Source organism: Ranitomeya variabilis, chromosome 6, assembly GCF_051348905.1.
Source record: "Ranitomeya variabilis isolate aRanVar5 chromosome 6, aRanVar5.hap1, whole genome shotgun sequence".
NCBI lineage: Eukaryota > Metazoa > Chordata > Amphibia > Anura > Dendrobatidae > Ranitomeya > Ranitomeya variabilis.
In genome coordinates, this window is record NC_135237.1 from 248,891,589 (window position 1) to 248,913,520 (window position 21,932).

The 21,932-nt window shown below is 41.0% G+C and overlaps 1 protein-coding gene across 3 annotated transcripts in view; it reads left to right on the top strand.

Moving 5' to 3' along the window:
* Positions 1-21,932, top strand: part of EPB41L4B (erythrocyte membrane protein band 4.1 like 4B) — a 1,243,532-nt gene that overhangs the window by 140,022 nt on the left and 1,081,578 nt on the right. For all 3 annotated transcript variants that reach the window (XM_077269579.1, XM_077269578.1, XM_077269580.1), the window contains one exon: positions 8,650-8,754. In XM_077269579.1, coding sequence (XP_077125694.1) covers positions 8,650-8,754 — 105 coding nt within the window. The remainder of the gene's footprint in view (positions 1-8,649; positions 8,755-21,932) is intronic.

Below are 21,932 nucleotides of genomic sequence, written 5' to 3' on the forward strand. Positions count from 1 at the left end.
TGTTTTCAAGCCAGTTTCTGACTCCAACAGTTTGATCAGCGTGTCGACTTACTGTGATCCTATTCTCTCCGATGGTCGTGATTTCTCCATTTTCTGAGTCCGCGGATAGCAGACTGCACTCAGATGATATCAGAGTGCAGTCCAATGTTTTACACGCACCCATAGACTTGAATGTGTCTCGTCCGATTCTCATTCCGAATCAGCTTTGTCACTATGAGTATATTTATTTTAAGAATTTTTCAATTTAATGAGCGACATAAGTCTTGACTAGATAGGAATAAGAGGTGCTATAATAATAAATCTACCCGCAGCTGTTAACATAAACTCTGACAGCAGCATTTAACATGCATGCACAGGAAGCGCGTCATTACCGCCTCCCATCGTCGCCCGTGTCACGTGACTGCGGTTGTCATAGCCGGATAGCTGTGAGTGCCGCCCAGCGGTCTGCACTCGGCAAGTGAGCATTTGAGCAAGTGAGCTGCAGTCCTGCTCTATGTGGTACAATCAATCGGATGATCGCAGCTTCTAGTCTCCCATAGGGACTATTAAACCAAATAAAAGTAAAAAAAAAATAAAAAATTTTAAATATTAAAAAAATAAAAAATATATAAAAGTTCAAATCACCCCCCCCCCCCCTTTCGCCCCATTCAAAATAAAACAATAAAAATCAAATATACACATATTTGGTGTCCCACATTCAGAATTGCCCGATCTATCAATATAAAAAAAAGAATCCAATCGGTAAACTGTGTAGTGAGGAAAACAAAGTCTAAACACCAGAATTAAGTTTTTTTGGTCACCGCAAGACTGCAATAAATGCAATAACGGGCGATCAAAAGATCATAAACACGTCAAAATGATATCAATAAAAACATCAGATCGGCGAACAAAAAATAAGCCTTCTCCAAACCCCAGGTCTTGGAAAAGGGCAACTTTTTTTTACAAATTGTGGAATGTTTTTGCACTACTTAAATAAAAAAAGAACGTAGACATGTTTGGTGTCTATGAACTCATAATGACCTGAAGAATCATAATGGCCGGTCAGTTTTAGAATTTAGTGAACTTGATAAAAAAATTAAAATAAATCATTGCACTTTTTTGCAATTTCACCACATTTGGAATTTTTTTCACTTTTTCCAGTACCCAATGTGGTAAAATTAATGGTACCATTCAAAAGTACAGCTCGTCCCACAAAAAACAAGCCCTCACATGGCCATATTGACGTAAAAATAAAAAAGTTATGGCTCTGGGAAGGAGGGGAGCGAAATATGGAAAAGCAAAAATGGCAATACCCCTGATCCTTAAGGGGTTAAAGTTGAAGAATCTAGTTATATTCCACAGTGTCATATACAGTCATGGCCGAAAGTATTAGCACCATTGAAATTGTTCCAGAAAATGAAGTATTTCTCCCAGAAAATTATTACAATTACACATGTTTTGTTATACATATGTTTATTTCCTCTGTGTATTGAAACACAAAAAAGAGGGGGAAAAAGGCAAATTGGACATAATTTCGCACAAACCCCCCAAAAACGTCTGGACAAAATTGTTTTCACCCTCAAGGTAATATTTGGTTTCATACCATTTGGAAAAAATTGCTGCAATCAATCGCATCCTGTTCTCATCAACAAGCTTCTTACACTCTCAACTGGAATTTTTGACCAGTCTTCTTTTGCAAACTGTTCCAGGTCTCTCATATATGAAAGGCGCCTTCTCACAAATTTTAAAATCTCTCCACAGGTGTGGAAATCCTCCAGCTCTTTGTTTCCATCCATTTCTGGATGCTGCTTGAAGTTTGTTTGGGGTCATTGTCCTGCTGGAAGTCCCTTGACCTACTATACAGACCCAGCTGTTTGACACTGGACACTACATTGCAACCTAAAATTCATTAGTAATGTTCACATTTCTTGATACCTTGCACACAGTCAAGGCACCAGGTGCCAGAGGTTGCAAAATATCTATGAACCTCCACCATATTTGACTGTAGATTCTGTGTTCTTTTCATTGTCTGCCTCATTCCATTTGCGGTGAACGGGTAGAATTATGTGTTTTACCAAAAAGCTCAATCTTGGTCTCATCCGTCCACAAGATGCTTTCCAAGAAGGATTTTGACTTGCTTTCATTTTGGCAAACTGCAGTGTACTTTTTAATGTCTGTGTCAGCACTGGGTCTCCTGCCATAGCGTGAAGTATCAGTCAACATTTGAATTAAATGAAATGCTGACCTTGTTGCTCCCTGAGTCTGCAGAACATCTTGAATTTCTTTGGAGTTTGATTGGAGCTGCTTATCCACAATCCAGACTATCTTGCGTTGCAACCTTTTAGCAATTTTGTTTCTGTTGCCAGTGTCATGGGCTGTAAACTTCTTGATTATGTTGTGCACCATGGACAAAGAAACATGAAGATCTCTGGAGATGGACTTGTAACCTTGAGATTGTTGATATTTTTCAACAATTTTGATTCTCAAGTCCTCAGACTGTTCTCTTCTCCTGTTTCTGTTCTCCGTGCTTAGTGTGGCACACACAGACGCATAAAGATTGAATCAACTTTCTATCTGGTTTCGGGTGCTACTTTCATATTGCTCACACCTGTTACTTGGCATTGGTGAGTTTGAACAAACATCACATGCTTGAAACAAAGTTGTTTGCCAACAATTTTGCGAACGTGGCCCATTTTTGCGGTTTTGTGAGAAATTACGCCCAATTTGCCTTTATTTTCTGTTGTGTTTTGTATTGATCCCAAACACACACATTCTTGTATAACAAAACATGTTAATTGCAATCATTTTCTGGGAGACATTTTTTGGAACAAGTGTGCCAACACTTTCGGCCATGACTGTATGTATAAAATCATATTTGACAATGATCCCTGGGAAAAATCAAGGTAACTGTCGATATCCATAAATGTTTTCATTAGGAAACTGCCTTCTGCGGTGGTGATCAAAATATGATTTTCGTTAGAGGTATCAATTTCATACTAAATTTCTTTAATACATTTTTTTTTTTTTTTTTAAATGAAGCAGGCATCGGAGAATGACCTTATGTTTAAATTCGGTTTTTTTTCATTACCTATATTAAAAAAGGTTCTTCAACCTTTGAAGCTTGAGTAAATTGTTGTTGATTATTGTTCTTTGACTTATTTATTATTTTAATATTGTTATATATTATGTTATAAAATATTATTTTTATATTTTAATGATTTTTTTTTGCGTTTGATCTGTTTTTGCTTTGTCTGTAGTAACCTTGTATTATCAGTGTCATTTAGTTTTGTAAGCAGCTTATGTACTTTTGTATGGACTATTGTAGCTCCTCTTTTTCCTTTCCAGTCTAGACTGTACCTGTAACATTGCATAAACATAAAGTACACAAATCCAAAGTTTAAGAATACTTTCTGCAGATGTTGCCAGAACAACCTGTAAAGCCAAACAGAGGAAACAGTATCAACATTCAGTGAAACTGGAAAGGTGACCACAGAAACTAAAACAATGTACTTTGCTTTTTTTAAGAGTAATGTAAACACAAATGTACAATTTAGGCAACTTTATAAATTGTGATAAGAGTTGTACAATGAGCAACTTATATCACCTATTGACAATATTGGGGTCTGTTTTTTTTTTATTTTTTTTTTTTATTGAGCGTTAGTCACACATACTGTATGTGCAATTGGTGCTATTGTTTTTGGGACTGATGGTGATAACTAGTGTGTTCTCCTCCCAAAGTCCATGAATTGAGCAGTAATGTGCCTGTATGGCTGTTGTTCCATTCAAGAGGAGGGGGCATGGGACCCCCATTATTGAAATTGATGTGAGTTTCCTTTTAACCCCTTCACCCCCGGAGCTTTTTCCATTTTTTCATTTTCGTTTTTCGCTCCCCTCCTTCCCAGAGCCATAACTTTTTTATTTTTCCATCAATATGGCCATGTGAGGGCTTATTTTTTGCGGGACGAGATGTACTTTTGAACGATACCATTGGTTTTACCATGCTATGTAACGAAAAATGGGAAAAAAATTAAATCAGCGCTTGACAGCGGCATTTAACTAGTTAATGGGCGAGGGCGGATCGCGATTCCGCTCGTGCTCATTGCGCACACATTTCAGCTGTACAAAACAGCTGACATGTCACTGCTTTGAGGTGGGCTCACCGCCGGAGCCCACCTCAAAGCACGGGATCTGCCAGCCGACGTACTATTCCGTCAGCTGGCAGAAAGTGGTTAAAGGGAACCTGACTTTTCTTTTTTTTTTTTCATCCTTTCAATGGGCAGCATGACAGAACGATTGACTCCCTCTGTACAAAGAACAGTGTTCCGCTCTGAATTTGGACAGCATTTGTGATAACCGTTTTAGAAAGAGCTGGCCACTGTATAGTGTTCTGCGGGTGTCCCTCTCTGGTTCACCCCTCTTATTTTGGTTTTATTGGCGATTCTGTACTATATCATTCTGAAATGCAGGCTCTCTGGCTCAGAAAAAATTGTCTAGCTAAGAAACTATTGTATCCACTTGTAACACAGCTGCTAAACAGTGTCCTCCTTAATTCATAATAGTTAGTTTTCATAAATGGACAAAGGGGAAATAATATGATTAAAGCTAGAATATTTGCCTGTGAAACCCCATATTTCAGCGCTAGCACCCTGGTACTCCCCGCTGTTCTCAGATTACTTGACTGCTGCTTTAGGTAAGGCTACTTTCACACTTGCGTCGGTACGGGTCCATCGCTAATCGTCGGGCCGACGCACGTTGTGAAATTTGTGCACGACGTGGGCAGCGGATGCAGTTTTTTAATGCATCCGCTGCCCATTCTGAAGTCCGGGGAGGAGGGGGTAGAGTTCCGGCTGCGCATGCGCCGTAGAAACTGGCGGACGTGACGTACGACAAAACATTTCCTTGAAAGTTTTTTCGTGATGACTGTCCGCCAAAACACGACGGATCCGTTGCACGACAGACTCGACGTGTGGCCATCCGTCAGTAATACAAGTCTATGGGCAAATAACGCATCCTGCGGGCACATTTGCCGGATCCAATTTTTACCCAAAATGACGGATTGCTAAAAACACAAGTGTGAAAGTAGCCTAAGCCGGCCAAAAGTGACCACTGCTGTCAATTACTATTCGTGCTGTACAATGATGAGGTCATTCTTGCAGCCAAGTAATCCCCCCCTCCAAAAAACAAAACAAAACAGCGGAGAGGACCCACGTGGCAAAATTAGAACTTCATAGCTTTTGACAGCAAAGTACTGCATCTTTTATTACCACTTTTCTCCCTCTTACATTTTTTTTTCAGAAAGCACAAAACTCCATTTCTAAGCCACTTGTTAAAATGTACTGAAAATTCCCTTGAACTGGTTTGTAACTGTCTGCTACTGGTTCTATCTGCCTGGCAGAGGATTTGGCAGGTTACTTGTTCAGGCAGTGAAAACAGATGATAAATGATTCCCTTCATTCTCACTTAACCGTTCGCTTGGCAATGATGGTTCATATCAAACACTACAGACAGTGAACTGTCAAAGAACCTTCTTGACTGCCAGCAGAGGGCATGACAAACACTGGTTGCTCTGACTACAAAAGTTGATGTATGGATAGTGCCATCTTCCAGCAGGTAGTCTGTAGTGCTGGTTGTCAGAATTACATCTCCAAAGGGGGTAAATACTGCACAGATAACTGAGTAGGTCCAGGTACACCGAGTGCTGCATATATTATTTATTTTCCATGGCTGGCTCCAGGCTGAGTGTAACAGATTTGCTTGATTGATAAAGGGACCCTAGTTCTGACTATAATGCAGAAACAACGTAATGCAACGTGATCCCCAGAGAGTACTCGCATGCAGTAATTTTAATAAAATCACTCATTTACTACAGTAGCGCTGATTAATGATCTTCAGTACCCACTGTTTCCTTCGGCTGATGAAGTGCTTTGTTTTCCCTATAAACCATATGAAAAACCGCTTTTTCATTAGAATTAATACATACAAATTGGTAAGTAATCCTGCATTCAAGGCCACATAAAACTGGTGTCTGATTCAAAAAGAACTATCAAAATGAATATATTCTCCTTCCTCTTCACACCGTGCTTCCAGCGTGTGTTTTTTTTATTTATTTGACAACTGATACGTAGGCATGTCAGCACTCTAGATGTGAACAGCAAACTGCGTTGCTACAATGCTTTCCCAGCAGTTTAATACCCTGCCATTTTACTTGCACTATTGTCGTACAGCTCTTGACCTGGCTGATGGACAGGTGGTCTTGTAAATGTGATATACATGTAACATTTAAGAAAAGCAACAACGCTACAAAGGACATTTAGCGAATGCCTCTGGTTGGACTTTATAAGAGTATAAAGATGGCCAATATGAGGGCTCATATAATGCCCTTGGCTAGCGTGAATACTCACTATTGCATTGCAGGTGGACTGGGGATGATATAGGGAGCCACCTTCTTCTGTTTAATGGCTTAGATAGCAAAGACTGATGCATCTATAAGACTTAACAGTTGGGATCCACCTTCTCAACAATCCATTGGCACTGTGACAGAAGCCCGACGAAAGTTTTCAGACTGACACTATTTTGGCATCACAAAGTTTACTGCTTCGGTTTTTAATTTGGCAATTTACTGATTTAATTTTCACTTAATGACTACCCTGTGCACAAAGCAGTAGCAGGTGGAGAAGTCAGGAAAGAGGCCAGAAAGCTGTAAATGCAATGTCAGCCCCATTGCACTTGCCCTTCATTTGCATAACAATTTGCCAACAGATTTCTAAAAAAATTGAAATAAGCATTTCTAAACAAAGGTATGAATTTAATCAGCATTACTATGACTATGGGTAGATAACCTTAGTTTGGGGTGTAAAACCTGTTCACAGGTTCCCTTTAATTCTATATTATCAAGAGTCAGCAGATGAATTGCAAATAATTTAAGTCATTCCTTGCCTTAAAAATTAACGTAATCACAAAAAAATAATTTCAACTGAATTTCAGCCCTGCCACAAAATGATCTGCTTGCGTCATTTCAGTGATCTTCTTGTTAGATGAGGAGAAAGTGTTAAGGAGGACAAGGCAGCTGATATCAGTTAACTGATAAGAGCAGATTGGTTACTATAAAGCAAGGATGTCAAACTCAAATAAACAGAGGGCCAAAATTAAAAGCTTGGACAAAGTGGTGGGTCAACCCTCCTCCCTCAATCCACCCGACAAAGAATGGTAACCCCATCACTGTATGATTCTCCAACTGTAATTCACACACAGACCTCCATACAGTATAATGGACACAAAAAATGCTCCATACAGTATAATGACCCCAGAGTGCTCCATACAGTAGAATTGCCCCACATTGTGCTCCACACCAGTGTAAGGATGTGGGATTATGGTGCCATACAACTCAGATTGCATGGAGTTGTATCACATTTCTGTGAGTGTTCTCAAAGTATGCCCTCTGTTATAGAAGAATTGCTAAATCATAGAATATGTATTCTGATGCATAGGCTTAATCTGAAGTAAATATAGCTTGTTAGAAGTATAACATGGCTCAAAGATTTCAATATTGTATATCTAAGGTTAATGTAATTCCTTGTTTCCTGACCTGATCTGTAAAGTGAAAGTTAATGCTGTGTTCTGACCTCATTAGATTGGAATCTGAGTTTCACCTTCTGCTTACATCTGCTTCCTGCGCTTGTCTTCCTTGCTTTCTGTGTCTGGACAGATCTACCTCATTACTGAAATTAATTTGACTGCTCTTCTTATGTTGCACATTTTATTAATAGATATAATGGTGTGTGTGTGTACTAGTGGCATTACTATGGGTTATCTCCCTGTATAACTGCCATGGTACTGCTTCACTCCTTCTACTCTCCTTTATTTTGTGAACTTTAACAGGGAAGTGAAATTGACAAATGTGTTGTGATAAGTGGTATAGTAGAAGTAGAATACAACTGGTGTTTTCAAGCAAGGTACTGTAAATCCCTCATCTGAAGGTCTGGAACTCCTGAACACACAACCACCAAGTGGTATAGCCAGTAAGAAAGTGCAGTGAAGGGTGAACATATAAAACCCAAACTAGAATGAGAAAGGGTAAACCAAAAAGGGAAAATGAGAAACATGTGGAGAGAAACAAACCAAGAAGGGAAAACCAAAGCATATTGAAACCATCAGAATTTGGACAGGGAAGAATGGGTAATGGCTCAACAGACAGGGGAACCGACCACTCAGCAACAGGTCACCGAATCCCCACACCTTCCCATGACAGTCATAATACAGACAAGTTTTATGAAGCCATAATATGATGCAAATATGATGCCTGCAGACTTCAATAGCACTCATACTGTATAAGCATATGTCTTATTTCATGCAGGTTTTACTTTGTCAGGTTCTTTATAAATCCCACAAAGTTGCTTTTGTTTGCTGTCTTTTTTAAGGAGATATTTTCCCCCAGAAACATTGATATCTACATAATATATTATAGAAGCATCATATGGTACCATGTATGGGGGCCTTGTACCTTCTATTTGAGCTTGCACTCCCGTATGTTTGAGTATAAAACTTTATAAAGAGTGATTTTGAATGTGGATACTCCAATATTCTGTTGTTGGACAGGTTCAGATATGAAGTAAAATGACTAGACTATTAAAAAACAAATGGTGTACTAAAGTGTGCTCTTCTTTATTTTAGAAACAAGCCAAAGGGCAGGATTTATTTGACCAGATTGTATACCATTTGGACTTGGTGGAAACTGATTATTTTGGCCTTCAGTACATGGACGCTGCGCAAGTGCCGGTATGTATCTTCCTTATCACTACACGCTACGTTTACAAAAGTAGATCATGTTGGGAAGCCACTGGGATTTGTGATAAAAATACAAATTGGAACAGGAATGTTCAAGAGGCTGCATTTCAAAATTAGACTTTAATTAATAATCTTTTTTTTTTTTTTTTTAGTCTATTCTTTTTGTTGTCACAAAGTCATTATATGCAGTTTTCTACATATTTACAGCAAATATTTTTGGGATGAATCTTGTTAAATACAATGGTCCCAAGTGTAAATGAAGCTTTATTTTCTTACTTGTTGACACCTAGTTTTCATATATATCGTATATTGATTTATTGATCTATAAGCTGCATGTTTGTATCCTTTAGTGGTAACGATTGTGGTAGTTCACTGTTAGAGATTAGTTTTCATGACTGGATGTGAAGCCATGCAAATAGATGGTTTTCAGAATGAAATCTAGTGCATGAGCTAAAATGGCTAAAAAAAAAAGTTAAAAACCAAATGGTCTGTAGTCTTAGAACGGCCTACGGGTATATGTTCCTGTCTGGGGACATCCAGTGAAAACTGTTAATAAAATGAGCAAAATATCAGGTAGTAATCATTGTAGGATTCAAGTAAAGATACAAATTACTTTATCATAAGATTCATTACAGCATCAAACCAGTTACCAGATAAGACTACCTCTAATATGTACATTGCCTATTTCAGTTTTAGAAATGGATGTAACATACTGATAAAGTATGACAGTGAAAATAGGTCTTTCTTAAAGAGGTTGTCCGAACCAGAAATCCAAATTTTGTTTTGGAAAGCTAGTCTGTCCCGTATTGTAATATAGAACACCCCTATAAATTTAGCTTTTTGTTTCTACTGTATCTTGCGTTCCTCCTGAATTTCTGCACCCATTTTGTTTACCTGCGGCTCTACCAAACATGACAGCTCACTGTGCTTTATTATCAAACTTGACGCCGCCCGACCTCAGTGTCCAGCCACGCCCTCTGCACACTCATTGGCTGTCAGTAATCTGCCCCTGTGCTGACCTGTATGATCACAGTATTAGAAATAGCAGAGCAGTGTCCTCAGCTGTGGAAAACCGCACAGTCTCTGCACTCCACAGCACATCCACAGTGGTGATAGAGCGTCACCTGTCCCCATATCACATCCATAGTGGTGATAGAGCGTCACCTGTCCCCATAATCATATCCACAGTGGTGATAGAGCGTCGCCTGTCCCCATAATCATATCCACAGTGGTGATAGAGCGTCACCTGTCCCAATATCACATCCATAATGGTGATAGAGCGTCACCTGTCCCCATATCATATCCATAGTGGTGATAGAGCGTCACCTGTCCCAATATCACATCCATAATGGTGATAGAGCGTCACCTGTCCCCATAATCATATCCACAGTGGTGATAGAGCGTCACCTGTCCCCATATCATATCCATAGTGGTGATAGAGCGTCACCTGTCCCCATATCATATCCATAGTGGTGATAGAGCGTCACCTGTCCCAATATCACATCCATAATGGTGATAGAGCGTCACCTGTCCCCATATCAAATCCATAATGGTGATAGAGCGTCACCTGTCCCCATAATCATATCCACAGTGGTGATAGAGCGTCGCCTGTCCCCATAATCATATCCACAGTGGTGATAGAGCGTCACCTGTCCCAATATCACATCCATAATGGTGATAGAGCGTCACCTGTCCCCATATCATATCCATAGTGGTGATAGAGCGTCACCTGTCCCAATATCACATCCATAATGGTGATAGAGCGTCACCTGTCCCCATATCATATCCATAGTGGTGATAGAGCGTCACCTGTCCCCATATCATATCCATAGTGGTGATAGAGCGTCACCTGTCCCAATATCACATCCATAGTGGTGATACAGCATCACCTGTCCCAATATCACATCCATAATGGTGATAGAGCGTCACCTGTCCCAATATCACATCCATAGTGGTGATACAGCATCACCTGTCCCAATATCACATCCATAATGGTGATAGAGCGTCACCTGTCCCCATATCCTGTCCATAGTGGTGATAGAGCATCACCTGTCCCCATATCATATCCATAGTGGTGACAGAGCGTCACCTGTCCCCATATCATATCCATAGTGGTGTCACCTGTCCCCATATCACATTCATAGTGGTGAGTGTCACCTGTCCCCATATCACATCCATAGTGGTGATAGAGCATCACCTGTCCCCATATCATATCCATTGTGGTGATAGAGCATCACCTGTCCCCATATCACATCCATAGTGGTGAGCGTCACCTGTCCCCATATCACATCCATTGTGGTGATAGAGCGTCACCTGTCCCCATATCATATCCACAGTGGTGATAGAGCGTCACCTGTCCCCATATCATATCCATTGTGATGATAGAGCGTCACATGTCTCCACATCACCCCTGACACAGGAGTACCATGAAGTGAAAATCTATAATGATGTGTGTGCAAGAGTGTAACTGTGTGTATATCTACATATATAACTCATAATAACCTCAAAATACACCTCACTGCTACGGAATCTTATTATAGACATCTCAGATGCTGCAGAACCTCATTATACCCTCCTCAACTTCTGCAGAACCTCAAAATACATCTTAGGCCTTTTTCACATGTATGCGTGAATATGTGACACGGTCCATTTTTATGATTTGTGTGTACCGTATTTGCGACACGTACCGGAATAAAATGCATTCAAGAAATTACTGACTATTGTGCTAAAACGGAACCTGTCACTAGAAAAAAAGGACTATGTTGTTAATCTGCCGGTTGATAGCATTGTTACCAAGCCCGGAGCCTGCACTTAGGCTGGTTTCACACTAGCGAACGGGAGTACTGCAGATGGCAGCGTACTTCCTCCCTTCTTCCTCCCTGAAACCACGCCTATGCTCCGCCTACGCCTCCTTGCGTCCTGCGGTGCCCTGCGTACCTATCTTTATCATTGGGGCGTACTCTGTTTGCGGATGCCTCCACATGCGCCGTTTGGACGCTGCGCCGACCGCAACAAAATGCAACATGTTGCATTCAGCGCAGTTCGGCGCAGCGTCCAAACTGCGCATGTGGAGGCATCCGCAAACAGAGTACGCCCCAATGATAAAGATAGGTACGCAGGGCACCGCAGGACGCAAGGAGGCGTAGTTTCAGGGAGGAAGAAGGGCTCAGTACGCTGCCATCCGCAGCACTCCCGTACGCTAGTGTGAAACCAGCCTTAGCCGAACTCTGCAGGGAGAAAATTACCTTTATTCTCCTCGGTAGCATTCCGGGTTCAGTCACGGGGCAGAGCTGGTTGAGTATAGAGAACCGTGCGCCCGCACTGACTAACACTGGCTCTGCATTAGGGCCGACTGTCAGTCAGAGCCAGGAGCGTGGTTACAGTCGCAGTTCTATATACTCAGAGCTGTGACAGAACCGAAGCCGCCCCGTGACTGAAACCGGAACGCTACCGGGAAGAATAAAGTTAATTTTCTCCCTGCACCGTTCGGCTAAGCACGGGTGTCAGGAAGGGTAATAATGCTATTAACCTGCAGATTAACATATTTGCAGTTTAACCCCTTTACCCCAAGGGTGGTTTGCACGTTAATGACCAGGCCAGTTTTTACAATTCTGACCACTGTCCCTTTATGAGGTAATAACTCTGGAACGCTTCCATGGATCATGCATTGTTTTCTCGTGACATATTGTACTTCATGATAGTGTTAAAATTTATTTGATATAACGTGCATTTATTTGTTAAAAAAAAATCAGGTATTTGGCAAAAATTTGGCAATTTTCCAACTTTGAATTTTCATGCCCTTAAATCACAGAGATGTCACACAAAATACTTAATAAGTAACATTTCCCACATGCCTACTTTACATCAGCACAATTTTGGAAGCAAATTTTTTTTTGTTAGGTAGTTATAAGAGTTAAAAGTTAAACAACGATTTCTCATTTTTACAACACCATTTTTTTTTAGGGACCACATCACATTTGAAGTCACTTTGAGGCATCTATATGATAGAAAATACCCAAAAGTGACACCATTCTTAAACTGCACCCCTCAAGGTGCTCAAAACCACATTCAAGAAGTTTATTAACCCTTCTAATGCTTCACAGGTATTTTTGGATTGTTTAAAAAAAAAAAAAATGAACATTTAAACTTTTTTTCACAAAAAAATTACTTCAGATCCAAATAATTTTTATTTTCCCAAGGGTAACAGGAGAAATTGGACCTCAAAAGTTATTGTGCAATTTGTTCTGAGTACGCTGATACCCCATATGTGGGGGTAAACACGTCGGGGCTCCAAAATGAAGTAGTGACGTTTTAGAATGCAGACTTTGATGGAATGGTCTGCGGGCATCATGTCACTTTTGTAGAACCCCTGATGTGCCTAAACAGTGGAAACCCAACACAAGTGACCTCATTTTGGAAACTACACTGTGTGCAGAATTATTAGGCAAGTTGTATTTTGATCACATGATACTTTTTATACATGTTGTCCTACTCCAAGCTGTTCAGGCTTGAGAGCCAAATACCAATTAAGTAAATCAGGCAATGTGTGTCTCTGTAATGAGGAGGTGTCAGGAACCCCTGACCGCTGCCACCAATTTGTCAGGGATCCACACCGTGACCGTCACCCCTACGTCACGAATTGGGGTGACTTTAGGCCAACAGACGGCTATCACATGTGCAGGGGGCTTATCTTAGTTATCCCTCCACTGCTACACTGTGATAAAAGAAACACACACAAGGCTATTGACCTCTTAGTTTACAGCAGGGGCTTATTTTAGGTATCCCACTGCTCTACAATAAACCATGAACTGCAGGGATCTATGAATATCCCGCTTACAGTTCCACTTAAACCTTGCAGCTCTCTGGTGACCCCTTTACTGTCAGGTCAGATTAGGTACTGCACCTAGGGTAATTAGTCGCCAGAAAGGCTGCCTGCTATGTACTGGCTATTGGGCACGCTACAGCGAGGCGATTTAACTACTCCCGCTCAGGCAGGAACAATAATTATCAATGTCGCCATCGCTACAACGCCTCCAACAGGCACAGTGCACACAGTAAGCTGCCACCAGCTTCGATTAAACGGGTCCGAAGCTAACCCAAAACAGTAGCGTAATTCCCTTCAAGAGACCGGGTACGTTTTAGAACAGGGAGAGCGAATCTAGTATATTAAATATTATACTCCATAAATGATTTTTAGGCAGTGTTTATAAAAAGTTATTTTACAAGGATGTTACAAAAGAGACAATTGCAAATATGTACAAGGTAATTATATAAAAGAAAACAAGGATTACATGAGAATGACACTTACATGTGTTCAAAGCATTGCAGGCAACCAAGCTAGTGGAGTTTCCATCTGTCCCAATGCATCAGTAGGTCTGGATAGACAGCAGACAGACAGCTCAGGTAAAAACTGAAAACAGACTCCTGGAAGCCTGCCAGAAACTTATAACCTACAGCCTGTGACATCACAGAAAGGCTGAGTTAAGATCGCCCGCCTCTTTCTTCAGTTTAACTAAATGTACCCTAAATATATCTAATGTCCGTAACTCTGCTCCAGTACATGTCAGAATCATAACACACCCAGCATTCATCTCGTATTAACGTTGGCATTCTAAGGAGACCAAATATGTCCTATTGGTGATACGTAATTACCGAGAAATCCAAACTCTTTACCTGAGGGAGTTAGAAGCCCGTGTTTAGAGTGATGGATAGATGCTCCGATGGACTTTAAGAATATGCATTTTCCTGTTTCTAACTCAAATGGTTTGCCTAATATCTTACAAAAACAGAACAAAGGACTTTCATGGATTCTGGAAGCTTCTCTTACCAGTTTCTGCTAGCACAAATTTCCCTTGCAGCTATGCCAGTCGTAAATGCCTTTCGTCAATAAAACTCCCCCACATACATTGACAAGGCCAGCTCCTCTACAGAGACATTTAGAAACATAGGGAAGGGGGGTGTTTTAGCCCACAGCATGCTTGCAAGAGAAACTAAACTTATATGATATTTCATACCATATCGTGACAGGAGGGATGTTGTCTAATGACATACAAACCCTATATAAGGTGTGCTTAATTATTAGACAACTTCCTCTCCTTTGGCAAAATGGGTCAGAAGAGAGATTTGATGGGCTCTGAAAAGTCCAAAATTGTGAGATGTCTTGCAGAGGGATGCAGCAGTCTTGAAATTGCCAAACTTTTGAAGCGTTATCACTGATCAATCAAGCGTTTCATGGCAAATAGCCAACAGGGTTGCTTGAAGCATGTTGGGCAAAAAAGGCGCAAAATAACTGCCCATGAATTGAGGAAAATCAAGCATGAAGCTGCCAAGATGCCATTTGCCACCAGTTTTGCCATATTTCAGAGCTGCAATGTTACTGGAGTAACAAAAAGCACCAAGTGTGTAATACTCAGGCACATGGCCAAGGTAAGGAAGGCTGAAAAACGACCACCTTTGAACAAGAAACATAAGATAAAACATCAAGACCGGGCCAAGAAATATCTTAAGACTGACTTTTCAAAGGTTTTATGGACTGATGAAATGAGTGACTCTTGATGGGCCAGATGGATGGGCCAGAGGCTGGATCAGTAAAGGGCAGAGAGCTCCACTCTGACTCAGTCGCCAGCAAAGTGGAGTTGGGGTACTGGTATGGGCTGGTGTCATGAAAGATGAACTTGTGGGACCTTTTCAGGATGAGGATGGAGTGAAGCTCAACTCCCAGACCTACTGCCAGTTTCTGGAAGACAATTTCTTATTTTCACAAGGGCAACAGGAGAAATTAAACAGCAAACTTTGGGTTCCATGTTTCCCCGAGTATGCAGATACTCCATATCTGTAGGAAAACTACTGTTTGAGGGCACGACAGGGCTCTGAAGGGAAGGTACGCTGTTTGACTTTTGGAGCGCAAAATTGACTGGAATAATTAGCGGATGCCATGTCTCATTTGGAAAGCCCCTGATGTGCCTAAGAAGTGGGACTCCTCCCCCCCCCCATACCCCCCCCCCAAATGACACCATTTTGGAAACTAGACCACTCAAGGAATGTATCTAGATGCGTGATGAGCACCTTGAATGCCCAGGTGCTTCAAAGAAGTTTATAAAGTAGAGCCGTGAAAGTAAATAAATCACATTTTTCCCACAAAAGTGTTTTTATCCCCAAATTTTTTAATTTTCACAAGGAGAAAATGCACAGTACAATTTTGTGCAATTTCTGCTGAGTGCGCGAATACCCCATATGTCGTTGAAAACTACTCTTGAGGCAAAGTACAAAGCTCCGAAAGGATGAGGTGCCATATTCGAGTTCAGATTGTGCTGGAATGGTTTGAGGGAGCCATATTACTTTGGCAGAGCCCCTGAAATGCCAGAACAGAACCCCCCCATAAGTGACCCCATTTTACAAGCTACACCTCTCAATTAATTATCTATGGGTGCAGTTAGCATGTTGACACCACATGTGCATCGCTGACATTTATACTATTGAACGGTGAAGAAAGAATAATTACGTTTTTACCACTAAAATGTTGTGTTTTTCCACAATTTTTTTCTATTTTTATGTGGGTTAATAGGAATAAATGGACCTCTCAGTTTGTTGTGCCTACGTGTAATCAGGAACTACTTTTCAAGCACCGTACAAAGCTCAGATGGGAAGGAGCACCATATTTATAAGAAAAAGTTTAGGGTTATGGTTTGCGGGTGCCATGAAGCACTGGGAGAGCACCTGAAGTGCCAGAACAGCAGAACTGGATATGGAATATGGACTTGACTCCACTCCCATGGGGTAGAGCCGCATATTCATTACTGTAATGAGCGGTACAGGTGACCACTCAACACAGGAAGAAGCTGTCAGCGCCCGGAGAACCAGGAACGTGCAGGGACTGCGCCAGGAGCAGGTGAGTATAACGGGGGCATTGCGCGATATTCACCTCTCCTCCATTCCACCGCTGGGCTCCGTCTTCCGCGTCCTCTGTCTGTGACGTTCAGGTCAGAGGGCGCAATGACGTGTTAGTGTGCGCGCCGCCCTCTGCCTGAATAGTCACTGCGGAGGACGTTGAGGAGCAGCGGGCAGCGACGAGAGGTGAGTGTTATTTTTTTTTTTTAATTGCAGCAGCAGATATACTGTACAGTTAATAATATCAGCATAAACTGCATTTTATGGTGCCATAATCGACTTTTATGCAGCATTATATTGGGCAAGTTTCCTATGGAGCATCTTATGGGGCAATAATCAACTTTTATGCAGCATTATATGGGGCAAATGTTTCCATGGAGCATCTTATGGGGGAATAATCAACTTTTATGCAGCATTATATGGGGCAAATTTCTTATGGAGCATCTTATGGGGCCATAATCAATATTTGTGCAGCATAATATGGGGCATATTTTAATATGGAGCATCTTATGAGGCCCATCATAAACTTTATAGAGCATTATATGGGGCGTATTTTGTATGGAGCATCTTATGGGGCCCATCATGAACTGTATGAAGCATCTTATGGGACCCATCATGAACTGTATGGAGCATTATATGGGGCTCCTGATTCAATATGGATATTCAAAAACACTTAACCTACTGATATCTCAATTATTTTTACCTTTATTGGTACCTATTTTTATTTTTGAAATTTACCAGTAGCTGCTGCATTTTCCACCCTAGGCTTATACTCAGAGTCATTAAGGTTTCCCAGTTTTTTGTGTCAAAATTAGGGGTCTCGGCTTATACTCTAGTATATACGGTACATTTTTACCACAGAAATTTAGACTTGGCCACAGATTTAACATTTTTGCAAAGGAAAATGGGTAAAAATGGCTCCAAAATTTGTCCCACAATTTCGGTTGAACGCGGCAATACCCCATATGTGGCTGTGCAGTACTGCTTAACCACACAGCGAGACTTGAGGGACATTTGCCAACCGGAGTGCAGATTTTCCTAGAAGAGTTTGCGATCTCTTTAATTTAGTCCCTGTATGGGACTTTCACTTTTTCACTAGCATTGCAATGCACTATACATGTGCAGAAATCGAATTAGACCATCCTTTGAGCATTATCTAAGCAGCTTTTCGCAGCTTGGTGACCCGGGTCACCATGGCAACTGTCGCCCCCTGCAATAACGCTGCGGGGGCCCAGATCTATAGGCAGCCAGAGCTTCCTCCCTGTCTGCCTCCTAAATGTTGAGATCGCTCTCAGTTGCAGCATTTAGGGGGTGAAACATCCAGGGGCAGTGCTTGCATTATCCCAGGCCATTAGTGCAGGAGCTCGGCCACTAGCAGTGGTTTTTTTTTTTTTTTTTAAACACATTTTCTATGCAGTATGTAAATTAGGGAGCTGGTCACAGAAGGGTCAGTGACCTGTTATATATTGAAGAAATATCTGGCACTCAAAAATAGCAACAAAGAGTGTTTATTGAGGTATAACAATCCCAATGATTTTAGAACGTTTCGGACTTTACTCAGACCTTTTTCAGACGAATTGTTATAATGGTATGGGACCTGGAAAACTCTGCACTAAATAAGCAGTGCTAAAGATAACGCCTAAGGAAAACGCTGTGGAGCAATGGCAAAAAAGATGAAATTCGTATTAATTGAATAGTATGGGACCCAGAAAACCCAGCATTATGTGAGCAGTGATGATGAAAATGCCTGAGGAAAAGTGACAAAGCGAGTTCATTGGCTGTGAACTAGCAGGACGTGTCTGATGGTACCGCGACCAGGAGAACTTTCTCACGCTTGCGGTGCACTCAGACAGGGAATAGGAGTTCACAAGAAGAAACTGAGCACACGGTGCTCAGTGTCTTTGCTGGATGACAAGCTGTATGGTTGCATCATGCAACCATGCGGCCTGTCATCTAGATGTAGCAGAGCTAGACCCAACGTGGGACAAATGGATTAGCAGCATCTCTGCAGAAAGGTGAGGAATAATGTTATTTGTTATTTTCAACTCTTTTGCAGATGAAGAGGGCTTCGAGGGAATGGGCTAGTTTGTAAGTATGGTTTAATTAAGATTTATTAAAGGAGTCTGGGTCATTCTTTCAATTAAAGGACTTTATTCTGGGTGCCTGTGTTTTCATACAATGTGACTATGGGGTTAGTAAAGGGGCGTCTTATTGACACCTCTCCATTACTAATCTCAGGGCTTGATGTCATCTGACAGTACAAAGGTGACATCAACCCCCAACTATCACCTCACTTGCCACCGCTACAGGGCTAGAGGGAAGAGCGAGGCTAAGTGCCAAAATTGGTGCATCTTAGAGATATGCTTTTTCTGGTGTTGCTGAGAGCTGGTGTTTTTAGCGTGAAGGGGGCAGTATCCATGGCCCCTTCCTAGGCTATTGATATCAGCCCGCAGCTTTCTGGTAAGTATAGGGGAACCCCACGTCATTTTAATAGCCAGTAAAGGTTAATTATACAGCTGTGAGCTGATATTAATAGCCTGGGAAGCTCCATGTGTATTACCCTCTTCCCAGGCTATAAACATCTGCCCCTTGCTGTCGGCTTTCCCTCTGTTGGTTACAAAAATGACGCAGGAGCCCGCACAAATTTTTTTTTAAATAATCTTTTATTTATTTAATACATGTACTGTAAGCTGAACACACACTGTACTAATTGTATATGTCACTGACAGCTATATGTCTACCTATTCTATGTGTATTTACTATATATAATCCATCTATTCTATCCTGTCAACTCCTGCTGTGATTTTACACTACGCTGCTGCTGAATTGCCGGCTCTTATTCTATCTAACATATATGTTTTGAAGAATATTTCCTTTGAAAATGATGTGTAAATAACTTAGATAATTTCTTTATGTAAAAGCTCATGTTAAAATCGCATTGGAGTCAGATAGCAATCACACTGCATTCGGACGTAAATCGGATTGTACTCGCTGGAAAAAGCACGACACATACATTACTCGTCCGACTCGCCTGCATCAAAATCGGACCGATTTTAAAATCGCTAGTGTGACTCCAGCCTAACAGTTGCCTTTCAATGATGAATAATGTTCAGACCACATTATTTAAATATAGTTGAGTTAATTTTATTTGGCTATCCTTTTATATGAATAATATCCAACTGAATCTTGTTCATTTGCATATCTATCTACTAATCAATTTTCATTGTTAGAAAAGAGTAAACTTGTACAGTACATGCCAACCAAGAACACGCCTTTGGCATACATTTACCCATGGATAAAAGCTATGCATATAACCCGGCATACTTTAGAACAAACTAATATTTCTAATGTATGAGGACAACCTGTTGTGTACATGACATTAGTATCTACAGTTAGGTCCATATATATTTGGACAGAGACAACATTTTTCTAATTTTGGTTATAGACATTACCACAATGAATTTTAAACAAAACAATTCAGATGCAGTTGAAGTTCAGACTTTCAGCTTTCATTTGAGGGTATCCACATTAAAATCGGATGAAGGGTTTAAGAGTTTCAGCTCCTTAACATGTGCGACCCTGTTTTTAAAGGGACCAAAAGTAATTGGACAATTGACTCCAAGGCTATTTCATGAACAGGTGTGGGCAATCCCTTTGTTATGTCATTCTCAATTAAGCAGATAAAAGGCATGGAGTTGATTTGAGATGTGGTGCTTGCATTTGGAAGGTTTTGCTGTGAAGTAAACATGCGGTCAAAGGAGCTCTCCATGCAAGTGAAACAAGCCATCCTTAAGCTGCGAAAACAGAAAAAAACAAGCCGAGAAATTGCTACAATATTAGGAGTGGCAAAATCTACAGTTTGGTACATCCTGAGAAAGAAAGAAAGCACTGGTGAACTCATCAATGCAAAAAGACCTGGGCGTCCACGGAAGACAACAGTGGTGGAGGATAGAAGAATAATCTCCAAGGTTGAAGAGAAACCTCTTCACAACAGCCAACGAAGTGAACAACACTCTCCAGGAGGTCGGCGTATCAATATCCAAATCTACCATAAAGAGAAGACTGCATGAAAGTAAATACAGAGGGTTCACTGCACGGTGCAAGCCACTCATAAGAATCAAGAATAAAAAGGCTAGACTGGACTTTGCTATAAAACATCTAAAAAAGCCAGCACAGTTCTGGAAGAACATTCTTTGGACAGATGAAACCATGATCAACCTCTACCCGAATGATGGAAAGAGAAACGTATGGCGAAGGCGTGGTACAGCTCATGATCCAAAGCATACCACATCATCTGTAAAACACGGCGGAGGCAGTGTGATGGCTTGGGCATGCATGGCTGCCAGTGGCACTGGGTCACTAGTGTTTATTGATGATGTGACACAGGACAGAAGCAGCCGAATGAATTCTGAGGTATTCAGAGCCACACTGTGTGCTCAGATCCAGCCAAATGCAGCCAAACTGATTGGTCGTCGTTTCATCCTACAGATAGACAATGACCCAAAACATGAAGCCAAAGCAACCCAGGAGTTAATTTAATCAAAGAAGTGGAATATTCTTGAATGGCCAAGTCAGTCACCTGATCTCAACCAAATTGAGCATGCATTTCACTTGTTAAAGACTAAACTTCAGACAGAAAGGCCCACAAACAAACAGCAACTGAAAACCACCGCAGTGAAGGCCTGACAGAGCATCAAAAAGGAGGAAACACAGCGTCTGGTGATGTCCATGGGTTCAAGACTTCAGGCAGTCATTGCCAGCCAAGGGTTTTCAACCAAGTACTAAAAATGAACATTTTATTTAAAATTATTGAATCTGTCCAATTACTTTTGGTCCTTTTAAAAACAGGGTGGCACATGTTAAGGAGCTGAAACTCTTAAACCCTTCATCCGATTTTAATGTGGATACCCTCAAATGAAAGCTGAAAGTCTGAACTTCAACTGCATCTGAATTGTTTTGTTTAAAATTCATTGTGGTAATGTCTATAACCAAAACTAGAAAAATGTTGTCTGTGTCCAAATATATATGGACCTAACTGTATATATACATACATACATTTTAACAATTTATTAGCAAAGTTTGAAGTCCTGTCCGCTGTGAAAATGTTTTTTTCAGCAAGCCTCCAACATGGTGTATAAATAGAAAAACAAGTCTTATTTTCCTTACTAATACAACTACCTCTCTTCTATTGCTTCCTGGGTCTTTCAAGAGTGTGTGTATCCAGTTCTTTTAGTATGGACTTGTGACCACTGCAGTCATTCACCGTTACAGCAAGTGATTGG